General features: G+C 46.6%; 1 protein-coding gene across 1 annotated transcript in view; it reads right to left on the bottom strand.

Moving 5' to 3' along the window:
• LOC115400067 (zinc finger protein 436-like) overlaps positions 1 to 18,392 on the bottom strand; it is a 38,894-nt gene extending 20,502 nt beyond the window's left edge. The window contains exons 1-3 of the mRNA XM_030107718.1: positions 18,103 to 18,392; positions 17,056 to 17,352; positions 1,249 to 2,182 (exon numbers count right to left, since the gene is read on the bottom strand). Coding sequence (XP_029963578.1) covers positions 1,249 to 2,182; positions 17,056 to 17,352; positions 18,103 to 18,274 — 1,403 coding nt within the window. The 5' untranslated portion in view covers positions 18,275 to 18,392. The remainder of the gene's footprint in view (positions 1 to 1,248; positions 2,183 to 17,055; positions 17,353 to 18,102) is intronic.
• Between the last annotated feature and the right edge of the window lie 627 nt (positions 18,393 to 19,019).

Genomic DNA, 19,019 nt, shown 5'->3' with positions numbered 1-19,019 from the left:
CTGTCAGCGCATTTTCTCACACACACAAGAGGAAGAAGGCATTGGCCAAAGCCCAGGCTGAGCTACACCTGCCTTTTCACCACCTCATCCCAGACCCCAACAAGATGGGGCTCATGGCAACAGATGACTGAGTGAGTGCTAGAGCAGGAAAAAGCAATCACACAGGTCCTGAAGGCAGGAAAAAAAACCAGGCACCTGGTGCCTACTTGGCAGAACCTTGATGTCTTGGAGTCAGTGAACAAGGCTCCCAGTCCACTGATGCACTCTCTGGTGAAGACTATGTAAGTGTGTCTTATCTTAAACCTGTCCTTCATGTCCTTAACAACAAGGTTCTGGATTCAGCTGAGGATGACGCAGATCTAACAAAGCAAATGAAGAGGAGAATTCTACAGCACTTAAAGGGGCTGTATCATGCTTTTTTAGCTAGTCTAAACCCCAGCTTTGGCATTAACATGGTAATAGTTTATTTTTGGCGCTAAGTAAAAGTCATTTTGTGTGAAGAGGAGCATTCTACAGTAGCGACTTAAATAAAAGTATAGTGATACTCCCACTGATGACCTTCCTTGTCAATCCGCGGCTCAAAATGTCATACATAGAAGACCACCGGAAAGATTACATCAAGGCGAAAGCAGAGGCAGGAATTCAGGCCCTGTTGAAAAATCATTTGTAAGAGAACGTTGACTGTAGTTTGTCCTACAGCCCCAGTCCTCCTGGTATGGCAACTGTGTGTATTACATGCGCCCGCTAAAAATGGCGGAGGAACAGAAAACATTAAACTCCATGTTGAGATTAAATTTTTTTCATATCGATGGAAAAAATAAAATCGAATTAATTCGATATGTCGCCCAGCTCTAGTTGCAGGTATGCAAAAAGCATTTTGTTTTTCTATGAAGAATGAAAGAAAATTAAAACAAATTAACAGTCGTGTTAAAGGAAAAAGAAACACTGAAGAACAAAACCCATTGAATTCATGTCAACATTTTATTTCCATTTCTTGAAATTTCACGTTTGTGGCAGAACATAAAAGCATTACTGAAGGTGGATCTCGTCTCAAAATTGTTTGAATGTGTAACATATCCTTTGAACTGGATGCTCTTTGGTGGTTTGTGGATCAAGCTGAACTTCCTGAATGAGCTCTCCAAAAAGTCTTTCATGGCTTCATCTATTTGTGACTTTTAAGGTGGTGCGGCACTGAACGACGATGAGTAAATCTCATCCTACATGTTCCACAAGTATATGGCTTCTCACCTGTGAGTCCTCATGTGGCCCAACAAAGAACGCTGTTGACTGAAACTTTTTCCACATGTTTCGCAAAAATACGGCTTCTCACCTGTGTGAGTTCTCATGTGGCTAGACAAGTGGCTCTTATTTCTGAAAGATTTTCCACATGTTTCACAAGAGTGCGGCTTCTCGTCTGTGTGAATCCTCATGTGGACCAACATAGAATTCTGTTGACTGAAACTTTTTCCACATGTTTCACAAAAATATGGCTTCTCACCTGTGTGAGTCCTCATGTGGACCAACACATAACTCTGTCGACTGAAGCTTTGTCCACATGTTTCACAAGAGTACGGCTTCTCACCTCGGTGAATCCTCATGTGGACCAACAAAGACCTCTGTCGTGTGAAGCTTTTTCCACATGAGTCACAAGAATACGGCTTCTCACCTGTGTGAGTCCTCATGTGGACCAACAAATTCTGTCGACTGAAGTTTTTTCCACATGTGTCACAAGTTCTCTTCTTATCAGTGACCGTTCTCACCTTCTGACATAGTTTTGGTTTTTTACGGACAGGTTCACCACATGTTTCCTCACATTCAGCCTGCTTCTCTGAAACTGGAAAGTCAGTCAGTTTGTTCTCATGGTGGACTTCAGAGTCCTGAGAGAGGAGCTGCTCAGTGTCTGGTTCTTCTTCTGGTTCACTCTGGTCACTCTGCTCCTCAACAGAAGGAACCTTCAAGGTTTCACTTTCAAGCGTCACAACAGGAAGCGCTCCCGTCTGGCTGGTACCGAGATCCTCGTGCTCCTCAATCTCTGGAGGCCCTGGTTCCTCCTGGTCCTCTGGAAACTGAAGAAGTCCTGGTTCTTCTGGTTCCTCTTTAATCTCTGGAGGTTCTGGTTCCTCCTGTTCTAGACAGTAGTTTGTTTCCTGCTCCTCTCTACAGTCACGGTGCTGTTGGAGCTCTGGAGGGACAAAAAAAGAACAAGGTAAAAGATTAGTTTCATTACTTCTACAGTTCAAGCTTTGAACTGAACAGCTGTGTTGCCTTGAGAAGACCATCAATCAGTGAGGCTCACCAGAAACAAAAGGGGTTCAGTTTGCTAGGAAGTGTAAAGATTGGACTCTGGAGCCAAGGAAGAAGGTCATGTGGTCTGAAGAGTCCAGACTGACCCTGTTCCAGAGGGATGGGCACATCAGGGGAAGAAGAGAGGCAGGTGAAGTGATGCACCCATCATAGAGCCTACTGTACAAGCCTGTGTGGCAGAGCCATGATCGGGGGTTGCTGCGCTTGGTCAGCTCTAAGTTCAGAGTAGGGGTGGGCTGTATGAACAGTATAAACCGTATGCAATATAAATTTGACCCACGGTAGGGATTTTGGTCATCCCGCCCAACCGCGATAGCACATTACATCCTCTAGATGGCAGTAATGCAACTTTTTAGATGCCCGGTTCCCCGAGCAAGAAGTACACAACAACAGCAATGGTGGCAACCAGTGAACAGACACAGGAAGAGCTTGTGAAAAAGATTGGTGCAACATCTGTAATCTGGACATGGTTTGGCTTCAAAGTAATGGATACTAAGCAAGAAAATGTTATTTGCAAGATATGCCGGGCGACAGTGATCGCAAAACAAGGAAACACGGGTAATCTTTTCTCCCACCTGAAGACAAAACATGTGGTAGAATATGAAGAAAGCCAAAGAAGACTACAGTGCGATGTAAGGAAAGGTCAGTCCTCAAGTGGTAGACAAACTACTCACCAATAACTGTCCATCTCTCAGGCATTTGCTAAAGGTTCGCCTTATGACAAAAAGAACCAGCGATGGATTGCTAAAAAAAAGTCCATCGCATCACATGGTGTCCTTCCAAATGGTTGAAAGAAGAGGCTTTATAGAAATGGTGAAGACACTTGACCAACGCTATGTAGTTCGAAGTCGCAAATATTTCACTGAGGTGGAAATGCCCAAACTGCATCATGAGGTCCAAAGTCAAATTGAAGAAGAGCTCCAGCACATTAAACATTACGCAACCACCACGGATATGTGGTCAAGTCGCGCCATGTACCCATACATAAGCCTCACAATCCACTTCATCAACGACGACTGGATGTTGTGCAGCAAAAGACTGCAGACATCTTATTTCCCCAACGACCATGCAGGGGAGCTGATTGCCCAAGGACTCAGGAACGCTCTCGACTCATGGGGACTTGACCAAAAGTTGCAGGTTTGCAACACCACTGACAACGGTGCAAATGTTGTTCAAGGATAAGTACGGTTTAAACAGCTTTCACGTTGTTTATAAAATGAAGTAGAACAATATATTCACTGTGCAGGAACCCGTCCAATCTGGCAACACAGCCGCTCCGGTCATGGAGCTTTGATTTGTGCAATTTTGGTGTTGTTTGACTTTCCTACAATGAGTAAGTACAACATCGTTCATTCTTCTAATGCATAAAATGATTAGATCGCGTTGTTTGTCATATATTCTACCAGAAGAATTACAAAAAACAGTGTGAAGGTATAAACATGACACAGATTTGAAATCACTGATTTAGGACCATGTATCTACTTTCCATCTGGCCCCCGACTTGTTTCTGTTTAGACTGAAGCAGCAGGGCTCCGGAGCGAGGAACAATAGGATCCTTGCTGAAAGCTTCCGGTCCGTGGCTCTGTAGCAGGGCCAGAGGGGACCGCAGCTGCACCGTAGCTGCTGTGAGTCCATGAGCGGAGCCGATAAGTGGAATCGTTAAGGAGACCGCCAAATAATTCCTTGGAATCGAGGCATGAGGAACCGGTTCTACAAAAGAATCGGTTCTCGATTCCCATCCCAAGTGGGGGCGGGAGGTGGGGGTGAGGAATCTCACAGGACACACTGTGCGGCTGCTTCGGAATCCCACACGTTTTTTTTTTTTTTTTCTTCTCCGTCGCGCTGCGCCTCCCCTGAAAGCCTCTGGCGCCCCCCAGGGGAGGCGCGCCTCACACTTTGAAAACCGCTGAAGTAAAACAATATACTCACCCAGAAGGCTTTTCTGATCCAAACAGTGCTTCGGGAGAAATTTAGATCCAAAATCGAGAGGCGGACATCCGTATACGTCTAGCAGATGGGGCATGTGTATAGCCACTCCTAAAACGGCTTTAATCGTCCAAAAAACTCATTAGTTTCACCAATATTTCATCATGGTCCGCTCACGCCACTCCTCCACCACAGCCCGGTGTTGTGAGATAAATGCTGTGGCTTTGTTTACACGACCGGTCAAAAATTTAAGAACACCCCAATTTTAACCCCCAGGATTACTATTGCAACAACACATCATCAGTAGGGTAAAACTATTCTGTCTCACGACGGTCTAAGTCACTCAAGTCCAATCAGTATCTTGAAATGACAACGGTAACTGGTGAGCTACCAGAGGGTAAAATAACAGGCAATCAACAGTGGAAGAGAGACAGACCATCATAACACTGAAAATTGTAGGTCTTGTCAGCAATGGCCATGCCGCTGCACCTCGAACCGCTGCACCACGGACCTCGCCCGCACAACCCGGCCGCTAAGGTGGAGAGGATTATCGGCGACCTGAGAGAAGACATCCGCTGGCTGTCGAATGAGCTCAGGGAGAAGGACAACCTGTTGGATAAGGCCCGGAAATTGATGATTGACCAATCTATGGTGATACCGTCATTAATGGCCCCCGCCGCATCGGCACCCTGCGCTCCTTCCTGCTCCACACCGGAGTACCGTTGTTGGGCAGGTGGTAGTGCGGGGCCACAAGCCTCGGCCCACCGCGGCTTCACCTCCACTACCCCTCTCGAACCGCTTCCTTGCCCTGACGCAGCAGGACGGCGACGACACGGCGGATGCTGAAGGCCCGTGGCCTGCTGCAGCTGCTACCGCATCCTACGGTGCGTCCACGGCCCGCCGCCAGGATGATAACAATCTAGAAACCACGCCGCCCGACACCGCTACGGCCCTCCATCCTACTGGGTCCCAGCCTCGCCACTCCGCCGTGACCCTGGAGCTGGAGCATTTCACACCGTTCCTGGAGCAGCAGCAACCATCCTGGGCTTCGACCTCCGCGGCTCGCCGGAGGCTGATTATGGAGGCAGTGCGGAGGCACTCCGGAAGCCACTGCCGCCCCAGCGACAAGGCCGCTGGCAGCAGCGCCACTGCGCCGGCAGAGCGTTCCCCAGCCCAGGACACCCACGTCACCGCCCCGCCCCCACCTCGGCCTCTCTTCCCCCCGACATCACTCATCATCGGTGACAGCATTGTGCGGAATATTCACTTCTTTAACGCCATCGCACGGTGTTTTCCCGGCGCCACTGTCCCCACCATCCTGGCAAAACTTCCAGAGCTCCTCCGGTCCGCCCCCTCCTCCGTTCGCCGGGTGATTGTTCACATCGGGTCCAACGACACGACGCGGTGACACTCCGAGCTCACCAAAAAGGACTTTAAGGACCTTTTCAGTCTGTTACAAAGTTCCGTAAAAATTATCTACATCAGCGGCCCCCTCCCAACGCTCTTCTGGGGTGCTGAGTGCTTCTCCAGGCTCCTCAGCTTGAACACCTGGCTTCAACATTCCTGCTCAGCTCACAATCTTCACTTCATCGACAACTTCAACCTCTTCTGGAACCGCCCTGCTCTCTACCGTCACGATGGATTACATCCCAGCAGGCTGGGAAACTCCGTCCTGTCAGGTAACATCCAGCACGCAGTCCAGACTAGGGCTGCACGATTATGGCCAAAATGATAATCACGATTATTTTTGTCAATATTGTAATCACGATTATTCATCACGATTATTCATTATGTTATGTAAAACATACCTTTTTATTGCACTTTTTTTTTTAAACAAACAAGTGTCAAATTGAAGATGTGCGTCTTCAGCACTTCAGCGAAGTCTGGTGTGCATGCGCACATAATTGAAGATGTTTTAATTAGAATCTAAACAACTATTTAGAACCATGTCAATGTTGTGAACGATCGCTTTCCCTTAGAAACGAACATATAGACGCACCGACTGTGAGTTTTTACAAACGTTTGACCAGACCTCTGTTCTGAAAAGAGCCGGATTATGACTTTGGAACCTGAACGCCTCACAGCTGAGCGACCGTCACTTGCTGCATTCTAACCCTTGAGAGCAACACGATGATCACTGAACAACAAGATGAAGATAAAACAACAAGAGAACAGTAAACAGCCACGCTAAACCCAGAAATGAAACCTACCAGAACAATGATTCCCTCTTTCTCTCCAAGCCGCTGCTACGCCGCTGACATCCTGAACTGTCCATCAATAACAGCTTTTCCCGTTCTGTCCGAGACGCTCAGCGTTTACATCTTCTTTCCACCGGTACAGAAGTTGAGATGCGTTCCATCGACTGATGTTTGAGCATGAAGGAATCGTTCAAAGCCAGCTAGTTCATCGGTGGCTAACAGCTAAGCTAACAGCTGACTGAGACACCGCAGTGGCGTCCATCAGCAGCTACTTTTACGGAGTGTCCCTGAAGGCAGCAGGAGCTACACGGCTCAGGTCGCCCCCTGGTGGTTGGCTGATTGTTGGATTAAAAAAGTGCTTGATTTGACACGCAACAGAGCCCGTTTTTTCAATTTAAAAATCGCGACGATCATCTAAATTTAATCGCAGCAGCCAAAATCGTGATCATGATCAAAATTCGATTAATTGTGCAGCCCTAGTCCAGACATCTCCAGCTGTCAGTCCAGCTGACTGACTAACGGTAAGTCCCGCCCTCTCTTCACACACCTCTCTCTCTGTTATTATCTCCAGCAGATAGCACGTTCACAAGAGTAGAGGAATTAATCCTAGAAACTAGGGCTGCACGATTATGGCCAAAATGATAATCACGATTATTTTTGTCAATATTGTAATCACGATTATTCATCACGATTATTCATTATGTTATGTAAAACATACCTTTTTATTGCACTTTTTTTTTAAACAAACAAGTGTCAAATTGAAGATGTGCGTCTTCAGCACTTCAGCGAAGTCTGGTGTGCATGCGCACATAACTGAAGATGTTTTAATTAGAATCTAAACAACTATTTAGAACCATGTCAATGTTGTCAACGATCACTTTCCCTTAGAAACAAACATATAGACGCGCCGACTGTGAGTTTTTACAAACGTTTGACCAGACCTTTGTTCTGAAAAGAGCCGGATTATGACTTTGGAACCTGAACGACTCACAGCTGAGCGACCGTCACTTGCTGCATTCTAACCCCTGAGAGCAACACGATGATCACTGAACAACAAGATGAAGATAAAACAACAAGAGAACAGTAAACAGCCACGCTAAACGCAGAAATGAAACCTACCAGAACAATGATTCCCTCTTTCTCTCCAAGCCGCTGCTACGCCGCTCACATCCTGAACTGTCCGTCAATAACAGCTTTTCCCATTCTGTCCGAGACGCTCAGCGTTTACATCTTCTTTCCACCGGTACAGAAGTTGAGATGCGTTCCATCTCATGAAGGAATCGTTCAAAGCCAGCTCGTTCATCGGTGGCTAACAGCTAAGCTAACAGCTGACAGACACCGCAGTGGCGTCCATCAGCAGCTACTTTTACGGAGTGTCACTGAAGGCAGCAGGAGCTACACGGCTCAGGTTGTTCACTGACGCAGAGGGTTTCAGGTGTTCCACAGGTAATGAAGGCGGGTTAGGAGGAGCTGCATACTGACAGGTGAATGGACGGTGTTACTGCCTCCGTGAAGCAGGTGCCTCAGATTCTCAAAATCATCTGGCGGGCCAGATATTGTTGTTCGCGGGCCAAAAGTGGCATCGGGCTGCCAGTTGCCGACCGCTGCAGTAGATGATGCTCCTTTAGGAGGCGCTAGCAGCTCCTCGCCTCCAGATGCCTCAGCACTGTCACTGCCTGCTGCTCTCCACATTGTACTGTCTGCGGGGTTCACTCGCTTGCTGTTTAGGCGGCGTAATGATGAGGCCCTAACCTCGGTCGCCCCCTGGTGGTTGGCTGATTGTTGGATTAAAAAAGTGCTTGGTTTGACACGCAACAGAGCCCGTTTTTTCAATTTAAAAATCGCAACGATCATCTAAATTTAATCGCAGCAGCCAAAATCGTGATCATGATCAAAATTCGATTAATTGTGCAGCCCTACTAGAAACCTAATCAAAAGTCAAACTAAATCTGCAGTAGAACCAAAACCCACAATAGTCAAATGTGGACTGTTAAATATCCGATCCCTCTCCTCCAAATCCTTGCTTATATGTGACTTAATAACTGATCATAATTTAGATATATTAAACCTCACTGAAACCTGGCTAAGGAAGGATGAATATCTCAGTTTAAATAAAGCAACCCCAAATACACATGTCAACTATCATCAGTTTTGTCACAGATTACTTGAAAAAGTAATCCAATTACTGATTACTCTTCAAAAAAGTAATGTAGTTACTTTACTGATTACTTCAATATAAAAGTAACTAAGTTACCTTAAAAGTAACTTAGGTACTTTTTACCGATTTCCTCCCTTTGCTGCCTCAACATATGAATGACAACTGGTTGTTTAAATAATACTTTATTGAAAGTGCACGAACTTGAAACATGAACATGTTTTTTTGTTTCTGTTTCATTGGCTTTACAATACAGAAATTGGTGTAAAACACGTTACACCTGCAGGCTGGTCTGACACCATGAAACTGTAACTGTTTCGGAAAATAAGCTTTATGAGCGAGGCCGATCGCAGAAACTGTAAACAGAGCCGTGCACGCCCGGAGAAGATGAGCCATTGATAGGCGTTTCCTCTGGAGAAGCCATCGAGGAGGCAGGATGGTCTGGTGCATGCGTGTTTTCAAAAAGTGAGTAACAGACGTTTGGCTGTCTTTGAGAAAATCCTGTATTACACCTTTAATATATGTGACCCGGCGTTTTGTCCTCCCCTGGGAAAACGTGACATGCGACGTAACTCCCAAATGCAAGAGAAACATTTTCTCTTATGGTGCGTTCACACCGGACGCGTCGCAAGCGTCGTGAGCGGCGCTTTTCTATGCAAAGTCTATGGTGGACGAGCGTCGTGGAGCGGCGGGCGGCGGGGCGGCGCATCAGGAGCGTCATGAGCGTCGCTTTTCCAGCGTTTCGAGCGTCGACGCCCACGACGCTCGTCCCCGGCGTCAGGAGCGTCGTGAGCGTCGCTTTTTGAGAGTTGGGAAAACTGAACTTTCGACGCGCTGCCGCTGAGCGTCAACCAATCAGAGACGATCCCTCCGGTGCTACGTCACTACGAGTGATCCGAGCACCGATGCGGGCCAGCCAGTGTTGCTAACTTGACGACTTTCTCGCTAAATCTGGCGACTTTCCAAAGCCTCTTGGCGACGTTTTTTTGTCAAAAGCAACTAGCGACAAATGTAGCAACCTTCTCTGGTCCTGTGGAGACGTGACAGGACGTCTCGTTGCTGTCGTCAATGAGCAGCGGGTGCTGCGTGAGCCCCTCCCCCGTCCCAAAGCGCTCACAAGCGGTCAGTCTCAGCAGCGCTCCCTGCTGCAGTCAGAGCAGAGAGGAGCAGACCAGCCAATAGCGACTTTTCCGACGACGACGCAGTCTAGCTTTATTTAACAAATAAAGCCAAGCCGCTCTCCTGATGCGATCCGCCATAGCTGGAAACAGAAATCAGCCACCAGCACGCCAATTAACTGACGTGCGTCGCGAGCGTTGCGAGCTTTGTGACCACCCTGTGTCAAGCGTCGTGTTTAAAGCGTCACAAGCGTCAGCTTCGAGGCATCCCGAGCGCCGACGACGCCCGCGACGCGTCCGGTGTGAATGCACCATTAGAAATTCACAGGTTGTAAGGACTCTTGAGTCAACAATAGTCAGTTAAATGTGCTGTTGCACCATTGTTCCTAAAGGTGGCACTCTAAGTTTAGATAGGTGGCTGAAGCCAGCCTGTTGGTGTTATGTTCATGGACTGTTGGAGAGAGTTTGAGTGGAGAGTTTTGGCGTGGGTTATGGCCGCAACAGTAGCCCTGTGTTGATTGATTGTCTGCTTGGTCTAAGTAAAATAAAAAAGCCATTTGGAACGACCTGGGGACGTCTGGTGCTTCGTGGATTGCAAAACGTTACAATATACGAGGGGGTACCCAAAAGTTCCCGGAATTTGGTCATAAAATACTAATAATGAGTTTGGACTTCTGGCCGTCAGATGTGCTACAGGTAAGCCTTGTGCATATCTGTGAAAAAACTGAGCTCCCAGAGTGACACTGACGCCTGTCAGGCGCTATTTATAGTAACAGAGTACAGCTGCGGTCTGCGCTTTTTCCAAAATGGCGACATTGACTGGGAAGCCAGAGCAGCACGCAAACATTAAATTCTGCTTTTGGCTGAAAAAAACAGCAGCAGAAACACTCACTTTGTTGCAGCAAGCCTACAAGGATGATGCTCTGGGGAAGACTCAGGTCCATGAGTGGTTCGGGTGGTTTAAAAAGGGCCAGATGTCGGCGCATCAGGTCCGCTCAGCCGTGAAAACAATGCTGAGCTGCTTCTTGGCTGTCCAGGGTATCGTCCACAGCGAGTCTGTCCCTCCAGGTCAGACTGTAAATCAGGACTACTACAGGAAGTCCTCAGACGCTCCGTGAGGATGTGAGGAGGAAGCAGAGCGTAGTGGCGGAGTGGAGCCGGTTGATCCACCACCACAGAGCGCCAGCGGACACGGCGCTGCGCCTCACGCAGTTTCTGGAGAAGAATGAGATGAATCTCCTCTCCCATCCGCCTTATTCGCCAGATGTAGCCTCCAGTGACTTTTTCTTGTTCCCCAGGTTGAAGAAGGAGCTGAAGGGACGGCGGTTTGCAGATGTGGAGGAGGTGACAGAAAAAACGCAGCCGGCCCCAAATGCCACAATTACGCACGGGTCTGACGACGCATTCGTGAAGTGGGAGACACTGCTGGAGCGCTGCATTAATGCGGATGGAGACTATTTTGAAGGCGACGGTGATGTTTTATTTTGAAATGTCAGAAATAAAAAGTTACTCAAATTCCGGGAACTTTCGGGTACGCCCTCGTATCACCCCAATATTAGCTTCCTTTCACTGGCTTCCTGTTAAATCTAGAATAGAATTTAAAATCCTCCTCTTAACCTATAAAGCCCTGAATAACCAGGCCCCATCATATCTTAAACAGCTGTTAGTCCCATACTGTCCCAGGAGAACGCTTCGTTCTCAGAGTGCTGGTCTGCTGGAGGTTCCTTGGTTCTCTAAAAGTAGAACAGGAGGCAGAGCTCTCTCTCTCTCTCTCTCTCTCTCTCTCTCTCTCTCTCTCTCTCTCTCTCTCTCTCTCTCTCTCTCTCTCTCTCTCTCTCTCTCTCTCTCTCTCTCTCTCTCTCTCTCTCTCTCTCTCTCTCTCTCTCTCTCTCTCTCTCTCTCTCTCTCTCTCTCTCTCTCTCTCTCTCTCTCTCTCTCTCTCTCTCTCTCTCTGCTCACATTTACCGCGAAAAAAAGAGAAATGGTCTCGCTTGAAGTGCTGTGACGTTCAATGAACGAGTCGTTCGTTTGAACGCGTTCTTTTAAGTGAATGACAAGAGCCCAATTTAAAGGTTCTAAATTAAAATGCTAAATTCATCTAATCTTACCTTAATACAACACTGAAGAAATAAGCAACAGCATGCAGCAGCGCCACCAAAGTGCTGCATTTTACGCATGCACACTCCAGCTTTGGTTACAAAGTCCTCACCTCGTAAACCAGACCCGCCCACTCCTCACCCACATTTGGATTTGGAGTTAAGCTTAGTCTGGATAGGAGCCCACTGAAACTTCTTGCAGGGGGTTACTGCTTTGACTGACAGCGCACTTCAGCCAATCAGCGCTTCAAAACAAATACGTATCAAAATGTGTTCACTTCTCTAAGGGTTAGCATTAGCTCATTAGCGTTAGCTTCCTTACACGCAAAGACACGCGAAAACGTCTTTTCCTGTGAGAAACTCACCAAGAGCAGACTGTTGCTCTTGCTTGATTGTTGTAATGCTTGGTATTTTGGCTATAACTTTACTGATTGCAGCTTTCAGACGATGGTTAAAGTTGAAGTCCGTCATCTCCAATGCGCGCAGCGACAGCGTCACTTCCGGTTTAGCCACCGGAATTCGCCAAAAAAATTTGAAAACAAAAAGCGGCAACGCTGATTGGCTCGACTGTTTCGGGAATGCGTGAAATCCCCTTTCTATGGGCTCCTACCCAGACTGAGCTCATCTCCAAAATCCAAACGGATGAGGAGTGGGCGGGGCAGGTTTACAAGGCAAACAAAGTCCACCAAATTCTAAATAACATGCAGCTTAGAAATCAACAGACCTTCTTACATCACATCCAGAATATATAGCCCATCTATGAACAAGAACTCAAAATAAATGCAATATTCTCATAATACATTTAATCAACACTGCCGCCACAAAAACGCATTCTTACCGGTTGATGTCTTTATAACAAAACAATGATCCTGTTGTGGTGGTTTAGGGCAAAGGCATGATCTTTTCATGGTCCAAGGTAGGGCTGAACGATATATCGTTATCATATCGATATCGGGATATGAACATTCAGGACATTAGTTTCTCAAAATCGATGATATCAAGAGTTCCCCTGCTTGCCCTGCATGTAAGCTTGCCGGTGCACAGGTCAGGCCAGCCAACCACAAACCTCGTTTACTGGTTGACAGCTGATGGCAGCCAATGAGAAACATCAGAGGGAGGGGCAGGAGGGAGACGGAGACCACACTCACATGTGCTACACGCAGCAGAGAGTAAGCAAACAACAACATGAGAGCTGAAGAGAGGGCGGCTGCAGAATCTGCACATACGAATTTGGTGGTAGTGGCAGTGAGTTCTCATAAAAAAAACTGCTTTTTTTTTACATCCTTTTGTATTATCAGGGCGCGAAATTCCCTATAAAATGGCGGCGAGGACCAATTGAGATGGAATCTCCGCCAGTTTAGGTGCCATATCAGTAGGTCCTTTTTTTATCATGAAATTGCGTTGCTTCTCTTTTAATGAATCAATCAAAACCAACACGCCTCGTAACTCTGGGATTCCATTTTTGCATTCTTCTTCTCTGTGCTTCACGCTGCACTATGCATCAACAATCACAATGCGCCCTCTGCTGGACTGAAGGAGGTACTGCTGGATTCAGGCGCTGCTGTGAACTCCAAACAACAAATACTTCAGAACACAATGACAGCAATGGGTGTAAACAGTAGGAACTGTAAACATGCAAATCTGCCGAAACAGTTATTGATTTACTGCGATACTACAGTTCTCCACCCCTGAATGAGGCAGTCACAGCTGCAGGTATGGGCGCAAATACAGAACGACATCCATGAACATCAGTGAGAGAGGTCCTCCAGGGTCTGATACATACAGAGACAAAACCTGGTCAGATTAAGAACTGAATAGAATCAGAATCTACACTAACATTCACAGCCATCAGCAGGATCTCAGCTAAAATACTTTGTTTCAATTGGGTGCAACTACATTATATGAAATGTGATTTGTGCTGGTTTGGATTCTAGGGTTAATGTGCCACCACCACCAAAGGAACTTGTCAAAGCTGGGATGCTTCAATCAGCAATTAGCAACATGCATACCTGCACCAAAATAAATAAAAATCATTTTATAAATTTGCAACTTGGGGTGGGCCATATAGCACAAGAAGATATACCATCCCAGACACAGTGCAGCAAATAGATATAAACAGAACTAAACAAGCACAACAAAATACAACAGTTTAATTAAAAAAATATTGTTGGATCCTGTTTTTGATCAGCATTTTACAAAATTGAAAATTAAAGCTATAGTGCGTAACTTCGGTCGCCCTCTAGCGGAATTCTGCGTTATTACAACAATAAAGCCGGCGCTTCCATATGACGTACGCTCGGGTGTCCCCAGTGCCCCCCCCCTCCCCCCAATCTGCCACGGTGATTCGCATTTCCACAGCGCAAATCACAGTTGGAAACGGTTTTTATTCTGCGTGAATGACAGCTGGTGAAAAAAAAAGATGGATTCTTTCGAAGAGGTAATTATTGTTTTCTTTTTTTTGCCACAGAAATGTAAATAGCTTATTAAAACGGGAGACAAGGTGCCTGCTAATTTGTAACCGACAGGTTAGTGGATGAAAAGACCCAGTGGTGGTCAGCAGAAATCATTTGTTGTCCGTTGGTCTCCAGTAGCTGCTTCTTGATGAAAAACGAAGTGTTACACACAAAGTACAGTGTTTCCTGCAGGAAAAGAGTTTGGCGGCGGGGGGGTGGGGGGGTAGCGTGTGGTGTTACTGCTAACGCTGCTGGCTGCCAACGCCGCTAATGCTGCTAATGCTGCCGGTGTTCGCCGTCTGAGAGGTTTTTTTTTTTTCCCCCTCTCCGTTGTCCGGGTGCTGCAAAACTTAGCGCGGGCGGGGCGCCCGGACTGAACCCTGAAGTCGCATGTGGCTTCCTCGGTCTGCCTGACACTGTGAGCTGAGCCTGTTGCTATGAGACCCTCCACGCGTCCTCCCCCTCCCTTCTTGTTGTGACGTAAAATGCGTAATTTCCTGCTCGCCAGCGCGGGAATGTCGCCGGTCGACACGCAAAGAAATAATTATATATACTGAAAAATCCCGCGACATGTTAGAGGAGCCAATCGGCTTAATCTGCATTTTGTCATCTCCACTAGTAGTGGCTTGGCTAAAACGGACGTTCATAGACATTTAAAAGTTACGCACTATAGCTTTAAGGACCTGTTAAAACTTGTGAGGACCTGTTAAAATTTTCTGAGGACCTGCTGAAAAAATTTGGAGGGCCTGTTAAAATTTTGACGAATTTCATGCCCTGTATGTTTTTATTTTTCTGAAAAATGCTTAACTTTCACTGAATCCATTGTAATATATCGTATCGATATCGAGATATCTGGCATGGATATCGAGATATGAAATTTTGCCCATATCATTCAGCCCTAGTCCAAGGCTCGGGTTCTGTCTGAGTTTATTGCCAACAGTGCCAGGTTCCTGCCAGGCAGCTGCCCTTTCTCATCTCTTTGGTCCTGTTCTTGTCCTGGCATCCCCAGATTTTCATCAACAGAGTTAGCCTGACTTGTTTCCCCACAGTCAGAAGTTTTTTTGTCCATCCGCAGACATTTTTGAAAAACAAAGCGATCCACCTCTGAACTGTTCACCTCGCAAGCTACCAAGCTAACAAAACATGCCTAGCCAAAAACAGAAGAGTTGGGTCAAAGGTTACGTGCATAATCTCGTGCATATTTCGGCTTTTTTTGTAATTGATCGTTTTAATATTTTCTTATTCAAAATTACTTTGAATGTGTATTGCACAGCTGAAAATAAAATTACATAAAAAATTTAAATCATTGAAATTTTTGGGGGGTGCGACGGGGGTGCTTTGAAAATCCCAGGGGGAGCTGAAGCACCCCCAAGCCCCTCCCTGGCACCGCCTATGGCGCTCTGACCTGGCGGTCCGCCTCCGTTCTCCAAAGAGCTCAAACACGATCCACACTTAGAATTATTACAGATCATGTCCTCTGGGGCTCCAGACCTGGGGACAGACCCTGTCCTGGGACTCCACACTCAGTCCGACTCCGGCCGTCTCTGCTGCTGTAACAGCTGTCACAGCGCCTGTCAGAGACCTTCACTGTTCGAGTGAGGGGACGGCGCTAAGTGATCGGCCAACTGCTCTGTCTAAACAACAGTCACTTGATGACAGCAAAAAAGAAAGACTGATTTGATAAATAACTTTGTAAAGTTTCTCCATTTACACAAACTACCGCTGGAAATTTAGCGCTGCCTCGATACGAGAGAAGACAGTGAAGTGATTCTACGGCCAGAAACCAATCAGATGCTTTGTCCAAATTGTGAAACACTTAAGACCCGCCGACTTGCTCTGATTGGCTAAAACATTGAGTATCACTGGTAGTTGGAACTGTCACTTAATGACCGGTTACAGAGAAGAAAAAAAATCTCGACGCCAGATTTCCGGCACCGTGCCCGAAGTCTTTAAGTCCTGCTACATTGACCACGGACTCTGCGATGACGATGCTGAAACTACATACTGTGCAGCAGGATGAAGGATTTTCCTCCCAACAGACCACAGCATGCGACACCTGGAGACCTGGACTCCTCCAGCTCCGTCCTCAACACTGACACCTCCCAGACCTCCGTCCTCATGACACTTGATGCTCACTTTTCTCTCATGGCTGCACTCCCAGTCACTACACAAACCATACATGCTAATCTGCAGAGGACACAGCCGTGGTGGGATTGATAACCAACAATGAGGAGACGGCCTGCAGAGAGGAGGTCCAGGTCCTCACATCCTGGAGTCTGATCAGTGACTTGCTCCTGAACACCAGCAGGATGAAGGAGCTCGTCGTTGACTTTAGAAGACACAGGGAAACCACACATAGCAGGTCAGTGAAGACTGTTCACACTCATTATATTCTTGTTTAAAGCCATTAGAGAGACGCTGTGAAAACATTTAGTGTTTCACTTTCATGTTACACAGTAAATGTTCATTGTTAAAGCTCTGGCAAATATTTCCTTGAGGAAAAAGGACATGCTGCGTTTCCTAAAGTGGAATACGGTGCTGTTGCTGTTACTACACTTCCACACCAAAGTGTGCTTAAAGGCTCTTACAGGATGATCAGGCCAAATGTGGCCCCAGTCTCCCCTGAAGATTAAAGCCAGCAAAGACCCAGTTGTCAGATGTGTGCAAATAACACTGTGTTCCATGTTCCTGTGGTGTCCGGTGTGTGAGGAGTGACTTTTTTGTGGTCACATCAACAACCAAACAGCCATAACGATGGAGATCCTCCAGCAGTCACACTCACTGTTCATTCTCACTTTAACATACCGATTCTGTTTAACTTGACTTGAGGTTGGAAGATGACGTCCAGCAGTCTGTGTCGGCGATCAATCTTCTCCTGGTACTGGACAATAGTCTGTTGAAACAGGTTGAAGATTTCCACAGCAGCAGCAGTGAGTCTCCGGGTGGTGGAGTCTCTCACAGAGTGGTGGGAATCCTCACTTCCACCATCAGTAACGCTCATCTCAACAAGATCCTCCTCCTCTTTAATGTGTGGAGCTTCATGTTCCTCCTGCTCACCACTGGAACTGGTCTTCTGGTTTCTAATGTGTTGCTGTGGACTCTCTGGAGGGAAACAAGACAAAGTCTCTGATGAGACGGATGAGAATGTTTTACAGTGAGGGATGGATGAGACAGGACAGGCTGCATTTAAAAACGAATTAAACTGATCCAGACTGAGAGAGTCTCCAGATATCTGAGGAGATCTAAGATCTATGATCTAAGATCATAATCTAATATGAATGAACTCACTGATATCACAAATGTTTGAATACTGGCAGTGGATCTTGCTGAATGTTTGAATGTGATAACAATGTGTAGAGAGCAACAGAGTGAATATTGGTTTCTGCTTGCGGGAACTTCTGACTGGAAAAAGGGATGAGACTAAATGAATCCTGGACCTGATCCTGGTCTGGAGCAGGCCAAATCCTGGACCTGATCCTGGTCTGGAGCAGGCTAAATCCTGGACCTGATCATGGTCTGGAGCAGGCTAAATCCCAGACCTCACCTTCTCCAGCGGTCTGTCCCCCATCGGCAGACCTGCTAATGTCTCTATTCTAAACATTCACCGTAAAAGCTGCAGAAACCACAGTCAAGTTAGCATGTTAGCTCAGACTGAGGCTCAATAAATCACTGCTTCTGTCTGCAAACAGCGTTTCTGATACACATGTTGTTTGACGCTGAAGCTAAAATCACTCCTGTTGTTTCACTTGGAACCAGAAGAGCAGCTGCAGCCTCATTTCTGTCTGCTGCTTCAAAAGAAATGGAACGAGCCTCCAGCAGTCAGACTCAGTGTTCATCCACACTTTAACATACCTGTTCTGGAGAACGGGACTGGAAGTTCTCCTGTGATTTCCAGCAGTCTGTCCTGAACATTCATCTCCTTCTCGTAGTGGAGGAGAGTTTGTTGAAACGCGGTGAAGATTTCTCCAGCAGCAGCAGTGAGTCGCTGCTGAATAAACTCTCTCAAAGCCTCAACTGGAGTCATTGTTCCTGCAGGAGATGAAATGTTTCCTCTGGAGACACAAACACTCAGGCCGTTTCTCGACACTCCTTCTTCTCTGGACTTGTGAACTCACGGACTCGTCAAACCTCATCAGGAGGAGAAGAACTGATCCTGTTCAGAGCAACTTTCTTCTTCTTCTTCTAATGATTTCCGGCAGGCTGTACGCTGATTTAGCGCAATGCTGCCCCTTCAGGTTAAGTAGTAAACATCAGTTCACACTTTAGACTCTGGAGTCGAGTTTGGTGGCTCGCAAAAACTTAATCACAGCATTGTCAATCAAGCAAGAATTGCTACCAGCAGAAAATAACGACTTAAAAGAAAAGACTGTTATTCCAAATTGAGATAGTTCTTTATATAAAACCCGCCTCTCCACACTGTAACACACACAAGAAAATAATACATGAATAATGGTTTCAGCTTCCCCACACTGAGACAAGCCACTCTGATGCTTTCCTAATACATTTAAATAGGCAGCAAGCCCACAATGCCCCAGTCTTATGCGAGTAATTTTTACTTGACTTGGTCTGATGTCCATCAGTGGCCTACAATTTTTAACTCCGGGCTGACAGCTAAAATATACTCTACCTTTAGTTTCCTTATCCCACTTTGTTTGCCATTGTTCGTCTATTTCATTTTTAAAAAGAGAGATGCACTCCAGCTTCCCAAGGCCCATTTCATATTCCACCTCACTATGAAGAAGAGAGTCTTTAGCAAGATTATCCGCAGT

The sequence above is a fragment of the Salarias fasciatus genome, chromosome 14 (genome assembly GCF_902148845.1).
Source record: "Salarias fasciatus chromosome 14, fSalaFa1.1, whole genome shotgun sequence".
In the NCBI taxonomy this organism is placed as follows: Eukaryota; Metazoa; Chordata; class Actinopteri; order Blenniiformes; family Blenniidae; genus Salarias; species Salarias fasciatus.
The sequence above is the reverse complement of the archived record's forward strand: the minus strand, read 5'-3'. Positions and strand labels throughout refer to the sequence as shown.